At 42.5% G+C, this 19,873-nt stretch overlaps 1 protein-coding gene across 2 annotated transcripts in view; it reads left to right on the top strand.

Moving 5' to 3' along the window:
• The window catches only part of DAPP1 (dual adaptor of phosphotyrosine and 3-phosphoinositides 1), a 75,869-nt gene that overhangs the window by 23,815 nt on the left and 32,181 nt on the right, over nucleotides 1-19,873 (top strand). The window contains exons 1-2 of one of the 2 annotated variants that reach the window (XM_083179041.1): nucleotides 10,320-10,454; nucleotides 13,812-13,934. In XM_083179041.1, the coding sequence (XP_083035167.1) occupies nucleotides 10,411-10,454; nucleotides 13,812-13,934 (167 nt within the window). In that variant the 5' untranslated portion in view covers nucleotides 10,320-10,410. Of the gene's footprint in view, nucleotides 1-10,319; nucleotides 10,455-13,811; nucleotides 13,935-19,873 lie in introns of those variants that run through there. The other variant, XM_083179040.1, reaches the window with a different exon arrangement.

Below are 19,873 nucleotides of genomic sequence, written 5' to 3'. Positions count from 1 at the left end.
TCCTGCCTAGGGCCCCATGAGGGCTTATTGCACCGCAGATTATACTAAATGCACTAAAATGCAATTGTTCTAACATGTATAATAAATAAATAATTAAATGTGTGTGTATATGCAAAGTTTGCTGTAGTATAATGATTGCGTTCAAGAGTCATCAAAAGTTGAAATAAATAAATGTAAAATATCATATAGGAGGGTAAATTGGTTCTTAATTGGAGCAGCAAATCCAAAGGGCTGGAACTGTTGCAGGTTATATGGGTCCTCTTCATTGACCAGATTTGTAATAGGACTATCATGTGGTGTTAAGGTTTAATGGTTTTTCTCCCTATCACTCTTCCCCTCCTGTTTTGCAGTTGCTAGCTTTGACCTAGTGTAACTTTTCGCATGGTGTGCTTCTATAAATCTTCTATATGCTTGTATAGAGGATGCTGGAAACAGTGCTCCTTCCTTCTTTAGTCATCAGTGTCCTGCCATTAACATGGAGGATGCTAATATTGAAAATCCGGGGGCTTGACCTTCAACCAAGCTCAGCATATTCACACTCATCCCTCATCCTGCTGACTTTGAGAAGGGCCAAATGTGCAACCACCTATTTCTCTCTCTTCCTGTATATGTGCCGCTCTCCGGCTGTATCTTGTCTATTGTCCACCACATCTTATCTATGCTCTTCTTCTACCCCTGTTCCTTTTCCAGGTTACTCTCTTGTGGGTTTCTGTCTTTTCTGCACATGTTTTGTCTTGTGTATACACCTCTTTGTATTAAGCTATTTCTCTGCTACTGATGTCTTGTGTGCATCACTACTGGGTCTTTGTGCTACACTCTTTGTACCTGTTTCTCATCTTTGACCTTCACTTCATCTGGAGTCATGTGTCTCCTCCTCATTATATCTTACCCATGCCTCCCCCATGTCTTGTTTATGTCCCTGTCTCACTAATTCTTACCTGTACTGTTCTCAGATATATGTTCTATATTTATCATCTCCAGAGGCCTACCTAGATATTCTTTGGCCCCATTGCAAAAGTTTGTAAGGGCCCCCTATTTAGCAACTGATGGTGATAAATGTATGTAAAACATATTACTTAGACAGTAAAGATGGGCCCCCTTCAGCTCTGGGCCCCATAGCAGCTGCACCCCTTGCACCTATGGTAGTTACGCCCTTGATCATCTCCTTATCTCCTGTCATTGAATTTAATTTAATTTATTATTATTATCAGCGAGAAAACAAATTCTTACAGACAAAATTACGATGTACAAGAAATACTAGTGCAATAAGAACAGTTATCCATAAAAGAATGCAGATAAAAGATTGCAGGTAGCACACACTAATCAGGTCCTGGATACTGCATGCACTAGCAGTATGTCCAGCCACAGTGTATGCACACACCGCTATTTTTTTGGGCCCATTCTCCTGACCTTTTGTCCTTAAACACCTATCTTTAATGTCTCATTTTATCCCATCCTGCCACCTTCCTACATCATACAGTATCTTGTGTTTTATCCCCCCGTCTCTTAACTTGACCCTCCTCACCTGACTGAAGGTCTACATGGGTTAGGTCAACAGGGTCATTAGGTCGACAGGTGTTAGGGTGACAGGTGTTAGGTCGACCGCGTCATTAGGTCGACAGGTATAAGGTCGACAGGGTCATTACGTGGACAGTGAAAAAGTCGACATGGTTTTTTTTTTTTTTTTCAAGTGTCGACACAGTCAACATAGCACTGCGTCCCGTCGCATGGCTCGCTGCGCTCGCCATGCTTCAGGCACGGTGCCTCGCTACGCTCAGCACACTATTTTATTCTCCCATTACGCCCTAGTGCAGGGGTGAGGAACCTTTTTTGTGCCAAGGGCCGTTTGTATGGGGAAAAAATCCTTCGGGGGCCATATGTAAAAATTTCTCTAACATATTGTACAGCTGCAGCCGTTTGACGCTCTGGCGGCTGCCACTGAATAGGACTGGCAGTCTCCAGCTGCTGTTAATTAAAAGGAATCTCGCAAGAACTACCAACTTCTTGCGAGAATTCCCCTGTACTTGACTCCTGGCAAAGGGTGGGAGGGCCACTCACACCGGCTACGGGGGCCGCATACGGCCCCAGGGCCTGAGGTTCCCCACCCCTGCCCTAGTGGATGCTAGGGCATGAAATACCGCCTGTCGGCACATGTCGACTCATAAAACAGTCAAATGACCCCATGTCGACCTTTTGCTTGTCGACCTTCCCCATGGCAACCTAATGACCTTATAAAAGTCGACCTAATGACCCTGTTGACCTAATGACCATGTCGACCTTCAGTCATGTCGACCTTCAGTCATGTTGACCTAAATGCATGTCTACCTAAATGCATGGTCGACCTTAATGCAGGTCGACCTAGTGGTGTAGACCTAATGCTTGTAGACCTAAATGCTGTAGACAATATGACCGTATCCCAGATGGGTTTAGTGACACAATGCTGCACTTCATTGTCCTATAGCACAGGAAGCAGGTGTTACTTTCATAAATGGAAAGCTAAATATCATTTGCATAATTTTTGTTTATAGCTGAATATATATGAGAATTATTTATTCCTGATACTTACATCAACACTAGGATTGGGTGAAAATATCTGCAGATGGGTAGGGAATTGGCTATGTAATAGAGAACAAAGAGTGGTTGTGAATGGTGCCGTATCAGATACAATACCGGTACAAAGTGGAGTGCCCCAGGGTTCGGTTTTGGGGCCCATTTTGTTTAACATTTTTATTAACGATATTGGGATAGGGTTACTCAGCAATGTATCCATCTTTGCAAACGATACAAAACTTAGCAAAGTCATCAAATCATCAGAAGATGTCACCATGCTTCAAAATGATCTTGCAATTCTAGATGAGTGGGCAAAAAAATGGAAAAAGAGGTTAAATGTAAGGTTATGCACTTTGGGAGACACAACCAGTGTGCAAGTTACAACCTTAGCGGAGAGGAACTGGGTAATTCCATACTTGAAGAGGATCTAGGAGTCCAAATAGACAGCAAACTGGGATGTAATGTAGCTACAAAAAAGGCCAACAAAATTCTGGCATGTATTAAGAGGGGAATGTAAACTAGGGACTCAAGGGTAATTATGCCACTGTATAAAGCATTGATTGGTGAGACCTCACCTCGAGTACGGAGTGCAGTTCTGGGCCCCACGCTATAAAAAGGACATCATACAATTAGAAAAAATCCAAAGGCGAGCAACAAAGCTTATTAGGGGAATGGAGAATTTAAGCTAAGGGGAGAGATTAAGCAATTTGGGACTATTTACATTGGAAAAGAGACGTTTAAGGGGGGACATGCTCAACATGTTCAAGTATATCAAGGGCCAATATAAGGAACTGTCACGCACCCTCTTTTCTACTAGAAAGGAATCTAGGACACGAGGGCATGAGTATAGATTAGAAGAAAAAAGATTTCATTCAGCTAGTAGAAATAATTTCTTTACGGTCAAACTCTGGAACTCTCATCCCAGAGAGGTGGTAACGGCTGGCTCATTAAATGCGTTCAAGGCAAAGTTGGACAAACATTTACTGGAAAAAAACATCCATGGGTACAAATAAGAAATATAATCTGTCTGTAAAATATCAGAACCTACCAAATCAGCAATGGATATCTATACCAGGTTGAACTAGATGGACGCAAGTCTTTTTACAGCCTTACCTACTATGTAACTATGTAACACAAACAAAAATTTACTCCTATACACAAATTCTTCTTATACCCAGTTCTCACTGCCACAAAAACCCTGGATTTTGCCAGGGCAAGCAGTAATTTCCTGTGTCGTGCCTCAGTATGTATGGGTGTGAGTGAAACTCCCGGGTGCAATTCATAGGGAATTGCACACCGTTATTTTGCAGTGTTATTCCTGGGAATTACATGAGTTTTACCAGTGTGAACCCGGGATTTTCACACAGGATGTGAAAAGTCAGTCTGATTGGGGAATGAGATCAGGTGACATATGACGTCCATTTAATGCTGCAGAGAGGAGATGAGATGGTGCACTGAAGGGATGAGGAGGCGCTGGAGCTGTTGACTGTGAGAGGGGAGGAGAAAAATAAAAAAGCAAGTGCATGGCACTGTCAAGGATTTAACAGTGTACTACTACTGTCTGACCATGCATTGATAAAACTCAGCAACAGGTTGTGAACAAACTTAAAGCACTTCATAAGCAGTACTCCAAGGTACATGATCTCAACCAGAGGAAGAGAGGTGGTGCCCCTATGGACAATCAAAGCTGCTCTTTAAACAGCCAATCAAAGCTTCTCTTTCAACAGCCAATAAAAAATGCTCTTAGATTCCTCACAATTGTTGTCAGGGCAGACCTGGGAACCAGTGTGAACAGGGCAGACCCAGGAATTTCCATGGTGCAGTGTGAAAGGGGTTTATGAGCTACGATGCTCTGTGCCCCTGTAAAAACCCATGATCAAAAACCTGGGATTTTGCAGGGGTGGCAATGAGAACATGGTATAATCCATGCAATTAGTGACAGGTCTTACAGGTGTAATTGTGCAACACTGTGAACATCTTTTGAAAAACATTTTCTAAACACTTGTGGTAAATTTACTAAAGTTTCTAAAACAGGCAATGTTGCCCATAGAAACCAATCAGATTCTGTTATTTTTGTATTGCTTCCTAGAAAATGATAGACAGAGTCTGATTGGTCGCTTTGGGTAACATCTCTTTTGACTTTCAGAGGCTTTAGTAAATGTACCCCATATTGAGAGAAAACTGCTATATAAATAGCTGCTATTATTATTATTATTATTATTATTATTATTATTACACTGTAGACCGTAAGCTCTCAAGAGCAGGGCCCTCTTCCCTGATGTGCTTTTACTTATTAAACCATTTTTGATGGTACCAAATCCTGTGGCTTATTCCAGTGTCCTCTGCGTAAGCAGCTAAGCTTATGTTCCCTGTACTTGTCCTCTACTATGTTCAACTGTAAGCCATTGTTTTGTTTATTCATTTTTATACTCTGTAATTGGGCACTACGGATCTCTTGTGGTGCCATATAAATACAGGTTAGTAATAATAACTATTATTATTATTATATTATTGTGTACAGTAATTTGCTCTTCTTTACATAATTTTCCACTTCACTCACCTTCTTATCTACAAGTATGTAACCTATATCTTAAATGAACAGCATTATTTATATACATTCTTTGGCAGAGTGGAAGAACTTGGAAGGAGTGCAGGATAAGTGGGAAAAATTAAAAAGTGCAATTCTAAAAGCAACAGAACTTTGTGTCAAAAGAGTTAGGAAAAACACAAGAAAAAGAAAGCCATTGTGGTTTGCAAAAGAAGTAGCAAGTATTGTGAAAGCAAAAAAGTTGGCCTTTAAGAAATTTAAGCAGACGCAGAAGAATGAGGACAAAGAGGTGTATCTTGTTAGACAGAAGGAGGCTAAGAAGGTAATCAGATGTGCAAAAGCACAGGCTGAAGAGAAAATGGCCCAGTCAGTGGGTAAAGGGGGGAAAACTTTTTTTAGGTATATAAGTGAAAGGAGAAAAACAAAAAGTGGAATAATTAGACTGAAGACAAAGAGTGGAAGTTTTCTTGAGGGGGACAATGTAATAGCAGATAATATTAATAATTATTTCTGCTCAGTATTCACTGCTGAAAGAGAGGGGAAGGGGCCACAGTTAAGTTGCAAGTATAGTCAGAAAACTGAGGGAGAGACAAGTACATTTACAGAGGAGAAAGTCCTCACAGAACTCTCAAAACTGAAAGTGGATAAATCAATGGGGCCAGATGGGATACATCCAAGGATACTAAAAGAGCTTAAAGGGGAGCTGGTAAAACCAATAACAGAATTATTCAACCAGTCACTAGCTACTGGAGTAATCCCAGAGGACTGGAAAACAGCGAATGTAGTCCCACTGCACAAAAGTGGAAGCAAGGAAGAGGTAAGCAACTATCGACCAGTGAGCCTTACATCAGTAGTAGGGAAATTGATGGAAACACTCTTAAAACAAAGAGTTGTAGAATATCTCAAAACCAGCAATTTACAGGATCCAAAACAGCATGGGTTTACTGGGGGAAGATCATGTCAAACAAATCTTATTGACTTTTTTGACTGGGTGACTAAAGTAATAGATCAAGGTGGGGCTGTAGATGTAGCTTATCTAGACTTTAGTAAAGCTTTTGACACTGTCCCACATCGCAGACTGTTAAATAAACTTGAAAGCTTGAGATTGGATTCTACGATAGTTGAATGGATAAGAGCGTGGTTGCAGGACAGAAAACAGAGAGTTGTAGTAAACGGAGTACAGTCAAAGGAGGGAAAGGTTACAAGTGGAGTACCCCAGGGATCTGTACTTGGACCGGTGCTTTTTAATATCTTTATTGGTGATATTGCAAATGGAATTGAGGGTAAAATGTGCCTTTTTGCAGATGACACAAAGGTATGCAACAGGGTAGACACACCAGGAGGGGTAAAACAAATGATTGAGGATCTAGGCAGATTAGAGAAATGGTCAAGAGAATGGCAACTACAGTTTAATGCCAAAAAATGCAAAATCATGCACTTGGGTCTCAAAAATCCAAAGACTCAATATAGTATAAATGGCACTATAAAGGAAACTACTGAGGAAGAGAGGGATCTAGGTGTCACTATTTCAGGGGACTTAAAAGCAGGTAGGCAATGTAACAAAGCAATGAAGAAGGCAAGTCAGATGCTTGGTTGCATAGGGAGAGGTATCAGCAGTAGAAAGAAAGAAGTAATAATGCCACTGTATAGGTCATTGGTACGACCTCACCTAGAGTATTGTGTTCAGTTCTGGAGGCCATATCTCCAGAAGGATATAAATACATTAGAGACTGTACAAAGAAGAGCAACTAAAATGATATATAATATATATAGGTAGGTAGTTTATTGAGACAAACCTATTTCTAACATGTAAAATTGGAATTGTTCTAATAATATGGCAACCAGATAACACTGATTTACACTATTCATCCCCCAAAAATCTAACATATCCATTATCCAAAATATTCTGAAAACCATAGTGTCCAAAATGTACTATTATTTTTTGGTAAAAACCTACTGGGGACATCTGTAACTGGCACTACTGGGGACATCTGTAACTGGCACTACTGGGGACATCTGTAACTGGCACTACTGGGGACATCTGTAACTGGCACTACTGGGGACATCTGTAACTGGCACTACTTGGGAAATAAATAACATGTAACTGGCAGTAAATATGTACAAGAAAATGATTGCTTGGCATTCACATTCAGTACTTTATTTCATGTTTTGAAACCTTGTTTCAAGCACAAATAAAATGTATTTGTGTGTATTTCATGTGTTTGATGTGTTTATACAGCATAAAATGCAAGATACCTCATTCAAATATAAAATATTCCAAAATACGGTCATTTTCCAAAATTCTTCTGGTCCTGAGCATTTTGGATAAGGCATACTCAACCTGTATATATATCAGTGTGTTATAAACCTAACTTGCCATGTCTAGTATGCCTGCAGTTTACATCTGTCAACACAAGATAAGCCATGTGCTAGAGCCAGTACAAAGTGAGCTGTATATTGCTTACAGTCTTCTGCACGAGGTACAAATAAGCCCGATCCAAATTAAGTTGCTCACAGCTGTGAAAGCCATGTTACTAGAAGACTCTCGGCGTGTGTCCATCATTTGTGTTGTCTCCTTAGAGGTCATTCCCTTATGATAAAGTACCCCTTAAGAACACACACAAAGTAGGGATTCGGGAATATTACGGATCCGTCACCTTTTTGGTTGCTTAGTCCAAACCCTGATCGTACAACCATTTGTGGAACTGGTTTCTCCTTTCTGGTTATGATGCTGGTTGTCAAATATCAGCATGCTCAGGGCATGTACAAAATGTTGGTATGGTGGTTTATTGTGGATTATCACATAAATGCTAGTTGCCAGGAGATTTATTTCACTTAATTACCACTGCAATTACTGGTTAACGCATTTTATTCCCATTGTGTCTAGAATATTAACAAAAGCTTACAAGTACCAACAACTTCTAAGTCACACCCCAATATATTATCTCTGCTTCAATTCATAAGCTTGTAGCTATGATTATCCATCTATTCTCAACCCTCCTCTACCAGCTTTAAAATGCATATCACATTATATTTTCTGTTTTTAATTTGATTTATTACATAAGTTTAGCAGCAATGGATTTTACCTAGGGGCTGCAGCCCCCATAGTAAAAATCTGCCACCACCAATGAGCCCCCGTGATTCCCATTGGAAGCACTGGGGCAGATGTATTCAGCTTTAACAAGAGATAAATCCAAGGGTGATAAGGAGAGATAAACGTTCAGCCAATCAGCTCCTTACTGACTTTTTTCAAACACAGCCTGTGACATGGCAGTTAGCAGGTGATTGGCTGGGTGTTTATCTCTCCTTATCACCCTTGGATTTATCTCTTGTTAAAGCTTAATACATCTGCCCTCAGCTGATCACATGCTATAGTATAAATCTGCCACCACCAGTGAGCCCCAGTGATTCCCATTGGAAGCAGTATCAGCTAATCACCTGCTAGACAGGCAGTCTGGAGGACTGCAAACATCAGAGAGTGCTTTCAATGTGAAGCCACTCCTGCTTTCGGCCAGCTTAAATGAGCTGCTAGAGTCTGCAGCTGCTGCAGCCACAATGTATTTCTAGGGTCTGTAATGGGCTGTAATATGGTGCTGCAGCTCTAATGGCAGGTCTGTCCTGTAACATGTGCTGAGCTTTCGGAATGTTGTAGATGTGACACTGCCCTCACTTTCTTAACAGGCAGTGTACTGCTGGTGCTATCTGTACAGTTAATTAATTGGGGTCAGCAGCAATGTTTTACCATATGTAAAAGGACTCACTGAGAGCTGCTGGCGGAGTTCAAGGGAAGTCGGATGCGAATTATCGTGGGTGCTAAGATGCACCCTTGATCTGCTCACATGATTTATTTTATGTGTAGCATGTCCCACCTCCTCCAACTCTGACCTAATGCAACTGTGCATTGGGTTGGATCAATGTCATACACAGGTGATTTGGTCCAATTCCACACGATTTCTTGGCCCGATTTGTCGGAATCGGATGAAATTGGTCCAAATCGCACTAGTGTATCTTCAGATTCAATTGGAGGAAATACATAAGAGGTGAGGCATATAGATAGAGGTGCAAAATCTAAGTTGTGAATTTATTAAAGCTTCTAAATATAAAAAGAGGCGATGTTGCCCATTGTCTATCATTTCTCTATTGCATCCCTCAAAAATGATAAACAGAAACTTGATTGGATGCTATAGACACCATCACCTCTTTTCATTTTTGTAGGCAGTCCTTTAGCATACAATGTATTGTATGCGACCCCCAGCATGTGCTGCCGGATCCGACAAATCTTACGTGCGACACTTGAGATCTCCAGATCTGTGCATCGGATTGGAATTGGAGGTTAGGTGCATTGGAATCAGGTGAAAAGGTCCCAAATTGTATAAGTGTATGGCCAGCTTTAAGGTACACACTGCACAATATATTGGTAACGCTATGCACAATAATGATATCATTAACGATATATCATGCATATCATCTAGTGTGTATGCACTATATTGTAAACGCCCCCTCTCAGCAGTCATCTCTACATGCAGCTCAGTGTTGACTATATCGTCAACGACTGTATGTTTGGGGGGTGTTGATTTCACTGAACGAAATCATTAGTGATATTGCTCACCGTGTATGCACTAGATCGTTTACCAGGTAGTTCAAGGTACATTGATACCGATATCGCTCAAGGAGCATATCATGTACCCACCATAAGAATGTTAGAGCATGGGACAAGTAGGAAAATGAAGATTCCAAGCCCTTGATTGCAACCAAATTAGGCAGAATGATTTTCCTGCACCCCACCCTTAAAAATCTGCACCTCTGGAGGTTGACCAGGGATTCGAGTGTGGTAGCAAATTATACTGTGGTAGCAAATGGGTTAATATTAGGGATATTAAATGGGTACATCTTTCCATTTTATTGCTTGATTAGTTGAACAAATGGCATTGTGAATCTCAATGGGTTAAAACATAAACTCTCTAAAATCAAGAAAAGGGGAAGAGAAACTTGCTGATATTTGGTTTATTAGAATTATTATGTATGAGCAAAAGTTACCTTAAAAAGTGTTTGTTTTGTTTAATTCCCTACATTACAGTACAGTTCTGCAGTGCAACACTCTTTTCAGCGGATGCTACTACAGTTAAATGCAATAAAGTGGTAATCTTAGTAAATAGGCAAATACTTTTAAGTAGCTATGAACAAAGGCCTGATCAATGTTGCAGATGACTGCGAGTAGATAGCTGCTGCCCGGACAGAAAAAAACAGCCTTGTACAAGTCGTGTGAATGAATTGCAAAGATATTGCTATTTGCTATCCTTTCGGAAATCCATATGCAAGTCACGAACCATGAAATGATTTTCCACTCTGGTCAAATGTGAGTATAAGAGAAACACAAAGGGATACACTGCGCTGACAATAACATTATTAAAAGTAAAAATGGAAATGTGTGCCAGTGGTATGAAAATATGTCAAAGTTTTAATTATAAAAACATGAAGTTTAGCATGAAATGATAAGAATAAAAATTAAAAAGACAATAAAAAAATGGTAATGATAAAAAAGAGGGGTGTTGAAAAAATAGTCCAGTTCATAGGGTACCGTATTTAATATAACCACTGGTGGGTGACTCCGTTCCTGCAAAGTCTCCTGGTGTGTAGCTGGGTAGATGAAATATTCAGTATATCCAGAATTGTCCGTGGTAGCAGGGGCGTAACTAACTATTTTGCGCCCGCCCCCGCCGCATGTTTTTTCGGCGCCCCTTTTGGGGTTCCAGGGCCATTTGCATTGAGGCATAATGCCTCGGCCCATTTAAAAAAAAAAAATGTACAAATCACCCTGCGGCAGCCGTCCCGCGCTCCTGCAGCTGCACGAGTCGCCTGTCTGTGTGAGTGTGTGGTCCAGCGGCTGTGCAGGGAGTCTGATACAGAGGAAATCTCACGAGAGGTCGGTAGCTCTTGCAAGATTTCCCCTGTACTTGATGCGCTACACAGCCGCCGGGCGGGTGAGCGGGCCACAAAGACCTCCTCGGGCCGGAGGTTCCCCACCGCTGACATACATTATAACAGCTTGATCTGTGATTCACACATCAGCGATTAACTCTGAATAAATCTCAGACAGCAATCTTTATTTGTAATTTGCACATTTACAGTACAGACCTGATATTCTGGAATTGTTGGATTTATTACTGTAGTATTGCATGTTTACATATTTAACTAATGTTGATTTGGGCAGCACGGACAGTGTAATGGTTAGCATTACTGCCTCAAACTTAACCCTAGAATGAATGTGTGTGCATGTACTGTACATGTGGAAGGGAATATAGATTGTAAGCTCCAGTGGGACAGGGACTGATGTGAATGTTTTAATATATTCTCTATAAAGCGCTGCAGAATTTGAGTGCGCTATATACATAACTGTAAATAAATAAATTTGTGTTTACTATTATCTTGAGGTATTCACAGGTGATAAATAGTAGACGTGTGCGCAATCTTGTAGTGTTCACAGGTGATAAATAGTAGGCGTGTGTACTATTTTGTGGTATTAATAGGTGATAAATACTGTACTCTCTTGTGGTATTCACAGGTAAAAAGTAGTAGACATGTGGACTAGATACAGGTTATGTGGAGAAGCATTACAGGGTTACACACAGCTTATAACTACACACATCATACATGCCTACTCTACTGAAAGTTGTGGGAGACTCGTGATTTTTCAGGTAGTCCCCCACATCCCCAGAAAAGAGGCAGGATCTCCCATATCTTCCCGCTTCCTAATAATGTAGGCAGGATTTGCAGCTACAATTGTAGTGGACAATGCTAACTAGAGAAACATTTAACCCTTCCCCCTCCTTGCAAACCAGTTATTTAATTGCTGCAATTTCAGGTGGTGGGATAGAGCATAATGCCATGACAGCTTGGACCCACCCTACAATGTGTCCACCAATGTCTTCTTTCCAGGCTTTTCCCAGAGAGGAGACATTGAAAGTAGGTATGTATGCTCCACATGTGTGTAGTACTGTGGCACTCAAACACAGTTGTGTACAGTATATGCAGAATACCTATTGTTTGTCATCTTGGTAAAGGAGCATATACACAGGGAGATTTTAACCCCATTTCTAAGCGATCTGACTAGATTGCTTAGAAATGAAGTATGGATCGCTCCGTGTGTATAGGCCGGGCTTTAACTATTTATCCTGCTAAATTGCTGGGTTTTTCCTATAAACAATAGGCAATACCCCTATCAGCACAGATGGCTCCGCACACATTGCGTTATCCTGCAGTCACCCTGTGTGTACTGGGCGTAAGAGACAGATGCCTCAAATAATGGAGCATCATGGGGATGGCACAGGATCAGACATGTAATTATATATACTTTATTTAAAAAATCAAATAAAAAAACACACATTTTGCTAACCATTTACATGCAGTACAATATATGTTGGAATTGATCCTTTCTAGTTCACTAAATTCAGATTAGCAGCAATATTTGGTGGTTATCAGGCTGCAAGCTGGTCTGTATATGATTCACTGTCTGTCTTAGTTCTTGAGTCCTGAAGTGCTGGGGAGTAAACCCGCTCTCGTTTTAGCTGCTAGCAGAGCTTTTTCTATTGCTACAGGCTGGAGCAGTCGGATTCACTGGGCTATCGGGTGTTGCTTCCGGGGTCGGCTGGAGGAGGGAGCCTACCAAGCATGATACACACAGCCAGCCATACAGGGCTCAGTCAGGAGTGTGTGTTTGTCCTGAGAGGGGTATGCGAGAATGTGAGTTTGCCCTAAGAGGGGTATGCTTTCACATTAGACTCATTCTCCTCTTGTTCGATTGGTCCTTGCTTGCTTGACCAGTGGGGCCCCCCTGAGCCACTGGCCCCATAGCAAGAGCACCTATTGCACCCTCTATAGTTACGCCAGAGCTTGTGTCAACTTTTTTTCAGTGTCTTCCTGGTGCATGATGATCTTTTGGGGTTGACCTAGACATCGTTGAATGATTTATTATGTCAGAACCCATTAAGTAAATCAGTGGTCGCCAACCTTATTAGGGCAGTGAGCTACTCGAGAAAAATTAAACTGCTAGAAGAGCTACTAAAATGGTTTTTAGTGCTAATTTCTCATGAGGTCCCCGGACCTATCTGGCCAACTTCCATCGGATCCCCTCTCCATCTCACAGTGACTCCCATCTACCTTCCCATTTATGTCTGTGGGAGTGTCAGCTGTTCTGCTGTCTCCCACCAGTGGCTACCGGTGATGTGCGTCTTCGTGGGTCTTCGGAGCAGCTTCCAGTCTGCTATGGGACAATGACACTGGATCTCTCTGCAGCTGCCATTGGCATCCAGATTCTCTCTTCCTGCCGTGTGGTGGCTCCCGGATTCAGGCCCTGATTTCAGTCACTTAATCCCAGCTGACAGCAGTACTGCGGCTAGACGAGCTGCCCAAACTATGGCCGTGAGCTACCGGAGACCAATGAAGTAAATCGAACTGGAAAAAGCATTGCATTTGACTAACCATGGTTTCCATGGAAACCATGCTGATATTGCAATAGACTATTTCACAATGTGCCATCATAGCTTCCGAATGTGTAACACAGCTATTTCCTCTACTGTACACAGAGTGTTGACGGATCTTTCGGAAACTTCAGTCAGCTGTGCCTTCACAATAAGTAATATATAGAATCCAACAGATTTTATGTAAAAAATCTGTGGTTTTGTGTACACTCATTAAATCTCATTTTCCTCATCAGGTGGTTCCATGAGAATCTGTCCCGGCATGCAGCGGAAGCTCTTCTGCTTACAAATGGACAGGACGGCAGTTATCTTCTGAGAAATAGTGACTCCACGGCCAATGTATACTCATTGTCAGTGAGGTAGGTAATAATGCTTTGAATTCAGATAAAAGCTGAAGCTGTGAAGTAATAAGTACAAATTGTTCAAGCTATGTAACATAGGGACTAATCAGCATGGATCACATAAGAAAAATCTTATTTGTTTTTGTGCAGGGTAAATACTGGCTGCTTTAATTTAACATTGCAATTTAGTTTTCAGTTTGAACACACTGCACCCAAATGTAACTCTCTCTGCACATGTTACATCTGCCCCACCTGCAGTGCAGCATGGTTTTAGAGAAAGATTTTGCTCCTGTCATCCATGCTGAACCAGGCCCACAGTGTATGGTGGGTTTTTTGTGTTGTAACTTATGTCTGTTTTGTGACTAGTTGGGCAGAAATTATCTAGAGAAGCTCAACAAACATTTACAGACTGGATAACGGTAACTTGTCCCCTTTTTGCCACAAAATGATCTTCTTGTTTTATGTATTAAATAATGCAGAAACTTTTGTAAATGATTTATTCACGTTATCAGAGATGCTTTTATTAAAACATCAATTCATGGGGACAAATGTTTTAGGGTGTTAGAATTTAAATTTAGAGATTTTGGGAGTGTTTTCTCATAAAGGGTCAGATGTATCAAGCTTCAAAAAGTGATAAACTGGAGAGTGATAAACAACCAGCCAATCCGCTCCTACCTGTCATCTTTCAAATCCAGCCTACAACATGACAGGTAGAAGCTGATTGGCTGGCTATTTTTCACTCTCCATTTTATCACTTTTTAAAGCTTGATACATCTGGCCAATAGCGCCAATCATTTCCATGGCAAAAAATCAACCTGTTTTTTCACGTTAAACAAATGGGAAATCTCTCCCAAAATCTCTTGCCTTCTGATTCTCACACCCTATCCCATGATTTTAGCACAAATATCTGCAATAGTAGATTATTAACATGGAAAAGATGTCATCTCAGAAGGTCTGTTTTGTTGCAATATGCTAATGCATGTGTAGTATTAGCAACAATGTGATTATTTTCTTTTGCACTGGAACAGTTTTACAACTGTACCTGCCAGGCCCCCTATCAGATTCTGGGTCTGGATTCCCAGGCAAGGACATACAGTAGATCACAGAGGGGGAGCCAGGCATGGAGAGACAGCAGCGGAAATTCAAATTTGGAGCCATCCACAAGCAAATTGCATCTCGTGGACCAGCAGCCAATAAGAAGCAGCCACGCCTGCCGGTTTGCAAGCTGCAGCTCATCATGGCTGGCACCAAAATTGAAATGCTGTGCTGTCCAGGGCACTAGGTACGTGAGGCACGTGCCTATGGATGACATCTGCTGGGGGCAGCACGGCATCTACCCTTCTCGCAGGGGTCCGCGAAATGTAGGACAGTGGTTGTGGGGGTCGCTGCGAATCACTGGAGGGGCAGGTGGGGGGGGGGGGGGGTGGATGTAAAATACAGGAGGGGGGTTGCGGGGGAGGCGAATCGCAGGAGGGGGGTCGTGAAACACGAAGGGCTGCTGCTCCATATCCTAGCAGCACTATGGCAGCGGCTGTGGAAGTGACAGGAGACATCTCCAGCACTGGGGAGGAGGAGAGGACAGGACACCGGCTACATCAGCAGATATGGAGGGGGGGGGGGGGCGCATCAGCAGGTACACAGGGGGGGGGGCATAATGTTGTTCCTATGGGCGGCCTGCTACTTACTTCCGGCCCTGGTGCTGTCTCCCTATGCCTGGCTGCTGGTCCATGGTCTGCATCCAGCTTGGTGTCCTAGCCAAGAGGGGGGCAGTGTGTTTATGTTAAAGGGGCATCAGATACTGAATGAAAAGAATAACAGTGCTGTGTAAATCTGGCAATAATAGGGGATGTCAGTGACAGGAAATTGCCTTAGTTACTCAATATCACTCAGACAGACAGTGACGGAAATTGTGCAGACAGTTAATGCAGAGCTTTGTCACTTTGGAGCCAGTAAGATCTTTGGATAATTAGAGCATCAGTCGTTATAAAGATCTTCTGTGATATAACAGGTGAGTCTGATACTCTTACATCTTCAGCTTAATTGTTGTCAAAGATGGTAATGGTATGAAAATTCTGAACTTTCTGTTTCTGAAACATTTATCTAAAAGAGGAGGAATACAATAACAGTTACAGCAGATATTCATCCTCAAACTGATATGATTTCCACATTGTTGTTACTTATATTCCTGAAGATTTAATGTGAGTACATATAAATGCAACTGATGGTAGTCAGTGGTGCTGGGGGTAGCGGGTTGTTTATGGACAACCAGATAATACACCAGGCGATGTGTGGGGCATACACATTGCACAATGGGTGGTATTCAATTTTATATCTAAAATGACGGGAGATTGTAGGGTGATATTCAATTGATCTATTTTTGTGTTCATATCGCGCTAATTATGATCAGGTTTAGCCGCGCATTCACTCGTTTTAGCGCACCAGCACCCGGGGATAGCGAGATGAAATGCTGGTAAAAAACAGATCAGTATGTCAATATGCCTGAAAGTAAGAAATCATGCAGACCTCGTGCATGTGTAAACCTGGCCTAAGCATTATACCTTATAAGAAGCAAACTGAAAAAGTAGGTTATAAATATACTGTATGTATATTATATACATCATACATTCAAGAAAGAATCACACAGTACATAGCCCCCTTTAATACCTCAGTACAGTCACTACAGTGGTTCCCAACCTCGATCCTCCAGTAAACCCAACAGTGCACGTTTTCCAGGTCTCCCCATAGAATCTCAAGTAAAATAATTAGCTCCACCTGTGGATCTTTTAAAATAAGTCAGTGAATAATGAGTGCACCTGTGTACCTGAAAACCGTGAATTGTTAGTTGTACATGAGGACCAAGGTTGGGAACCATTGCTGTAGTAGATTAGCCATGAAAGTCCCTCATACTTAAAGCAGTCTCCTGGAGAACACATGAAGAGAATTAAAAGGTGACAAACTAGTGGCTCTGACTTCTTATTCAGGGCAGGACCACATTTTGAATACAGGTTTTCCCCTCACTCCTGCATAACAGTGTTTATTAAACCTGTATAAATGAAGATTTCAGCAAATGACTGGTCTCCCAATGAGAATTCTCCTTTGTGATGTAGAGGTTAGCCAGGTTTATGACCCAGGAGTCAATCTGCGCTATATGCAGGGCAGCCGAGAGGGGGAGGGGGGAGCGGGTACTAATTACCTGGGCCTGGGTTTGTTGGGAGGGGCCCTGGTCTGATACCCCCCTTCCCCCTCTGTCCCTCCAGGGCAGCAGCAGCAGTACACACCTACAGCTGTAGGTGTGTGCTGCTGCCGCTGCTGAGGAAAGGGGGACAATAACACTCCCCCCTCGGTTTTTTCCACACACCCTCCAACCATTTTGGGGGCGTGGCCTAATCGTGGAAGGTGGTCACGTCTTCCGTAATTAGGCCACGTCCAAAACTTTTACCGGAGCCCAACATACCTCTCGACTGCCCTGGCTATATGCTTCCTGTGCCGTAGGGAGTGCAGGGAGAGATCTGATGTAATCCCTCTCAAGGGGAAATGTGAATAGCAGCCCATAGGCTTCTAATGGGTACCACCATACTAAGGTGATGTTCCCTACCAGAGACAAGCTCCGGGATATGTTGTATTCCGGAGATTTAAGCATATGCCATGAGTGTCCAAATCTATAAAAACAGCCATTTCAAGCATCCCATCTTTAGTGTGGACCATTGTGATGACAGTACCTTGTTGTGTCACTGAGCCAACTGTAGTGTTAGTATTAAAACGGAAGTGGAAATGTTCCTGTTAAGCTTGACTAATCAAGCATAGATCCATTAGCTAAACCATACAGTGGAGAAAGGTTAGGGTAAATGAACAGGCAGTAATTTCCATGCTCCCACTCTGTAATCATTCAGCCATCACCAAATAAAATGTTACTATTCTCCTGATTCTAAATTAAGATCTTCATAAATCTAGGGCAGGTAAGAAAAGAAGAAAAATATTCTAACCTATTTAGTTAGTTTTCAGTCCACCTTTAAATGCACAGTATTTTATAAAATAATGCACCTACCCGCTTACAAACTATAAACACATTTCAATTCTTCATAGTAATTCATTCATAGTAATGGCATTTGTTGTTACCCTGACTTGAGCATGCAAACATTTAAACACATCTATTTATATAGTACATGCTAGAGAGCCAATTTATCAGATAATATACAGTACTTTGTGTACAGATTAAGAGAATTAGGGCCAGATGTATCAAGCTTCAAAAAGTGATAAAATGGAAAGTTATAAACAGCCAGCCAATAAGCTCCTATCTGCCATGTTACTGGCTGGGTTTTAAAAATGTCAGGTAGGATCTGATTGGCTGGCTGTTTATCACTGTCCACTTTTTCACTTTTTGAAACTTGATACATCTGGCCCTTAAGGTGCTTATTCTGCAGGTAGGGATGCCAATCCCGGGGCATTTTTTCAATCCCGGGAATCGTGATTAAAAAATGCTCAATCCTGGGATTGGCATCCCTAAAAGAAAATTGCTGCTGTACCCCCACATAACTTACTTTTTGGGACCTGTGGAGGGGGGCAGGCATCGGGAATGACGCAGACGGCTCTAGGCGCATCGGGTATGACGTGTGAGGCTGGGCTAGGCCCGCCGGCGAGTGAGTGACCTATGACCGAATCACGCTGCGCAGGCCACACACCGGGTCGGGAACAGCCGGGCAACGTCTGGGCACCCGCTGAGCAAACTATAATGTGCCTCACCACATGTTTTGTTATAGGACCTGATTCTGGTTTACTCACAAAAGCAAATTCTTTCTTTACTGGACTGCTTTATTTGGTACTTGTTTCCTAGCACGGTGCCACCGATTTTGATTGTATCCATTAGGTCGAAAAAATTGCGTCAATCGCAACGCATGCCAACCAAATCGCATGCGATGCGATCGACGCACAGGTATCCGCGTCCCCACGCTTCGGGCTCATTGGCTCGCTGCGCTCGACACACTTTATAAAATCAACTCCACGCCGACGTGGATAGTAGGGGTATGAAAAGGTTGGAGGACGCGTACCGCCGCCCCTCGCAGGCTCGCTGAGCTCGCCATGCTTCGGGTTGGCGTCAATAGTGGGGTGGCGTTAACAATGGGGGGGGGGCACGAAACATACTTTTTAACCATATTCAATGTGAAATTGGCCATATTGGCCCATTTCACATTGTCACCTATGTAAAATCGGGTTGATTTTCACTTTAAAAATAATTTAACATTGTTCCCTATGGGAAAATCGCGTCGGTCGCATCGCGGCCCCTTATTAGGGACCACGATGGACGCGATCAACGCGATTTTGTCTTTCACCGGCAAATTAGCTGGTGATTGACATAAAATCGGGTCCATCGCGTTGATTGTATGCCTTAAGTGCCTTAAACTTAAGGCATACAATCAACGAGATGGGCGCCGTGCTAGGAAACAAGTACCCTTTATTTTTATACTTCAATTCACAGTAGATATCAGTTGTTGTCTCCGGCCGCCTCCGCTGTTGTCCCTGGCTGCTCCCGTCGTCCCCAGAATCCGCGCCTGCGCACCCTGAACCCATGCACAGTAATTTCATAGATACTGTGCATGCGCTGGCCCAAGCCTCTGTGAGCTGGGTTTGCAGCAGCCCCCGGGGGCTTGATCGGGTTCCGGCGCATGCGCAGTATGGTCTGTGGTACTGCGTATGCGCAAAACCCGTTTTGGGGGCTGCCAAGCATTTGCGCAGAGAGAAGTATCCCAAAGGGAGGGAACACCTCCCGATTGGATGCCTTGAGTGACTGGCAGGTCAGACTTCCAGTAGGAAATCACTGCCAGTCACAGTGAAGCCAGTGCAGTCTCACAGACTGCATCTGGCTTCATTTTAGGCAGAGACAGTGGCGGATTTTACCTGGGTAAAAACTGCCACTGGTTTGAACACACCCAAATCTAACTCTCTCTGCAAATGTTACATCT

The sequence above is a fragment of the Crinia signifera genome, chromosome 1 (assembly GCF_055691185.1).
Source record: "Crinia signifera chromosome 1, ASM5569118v1, whole genome shotgun sequence".
Lineage (NCBI taxonomy): Eukaryota > Metazoa > Chordata > Amphibia > Anura > Myobatrachidae > Crinia > Crinia signifera.
This window is presented reverse-complemented; position numbering and strand designations above follow the sequence as displayed.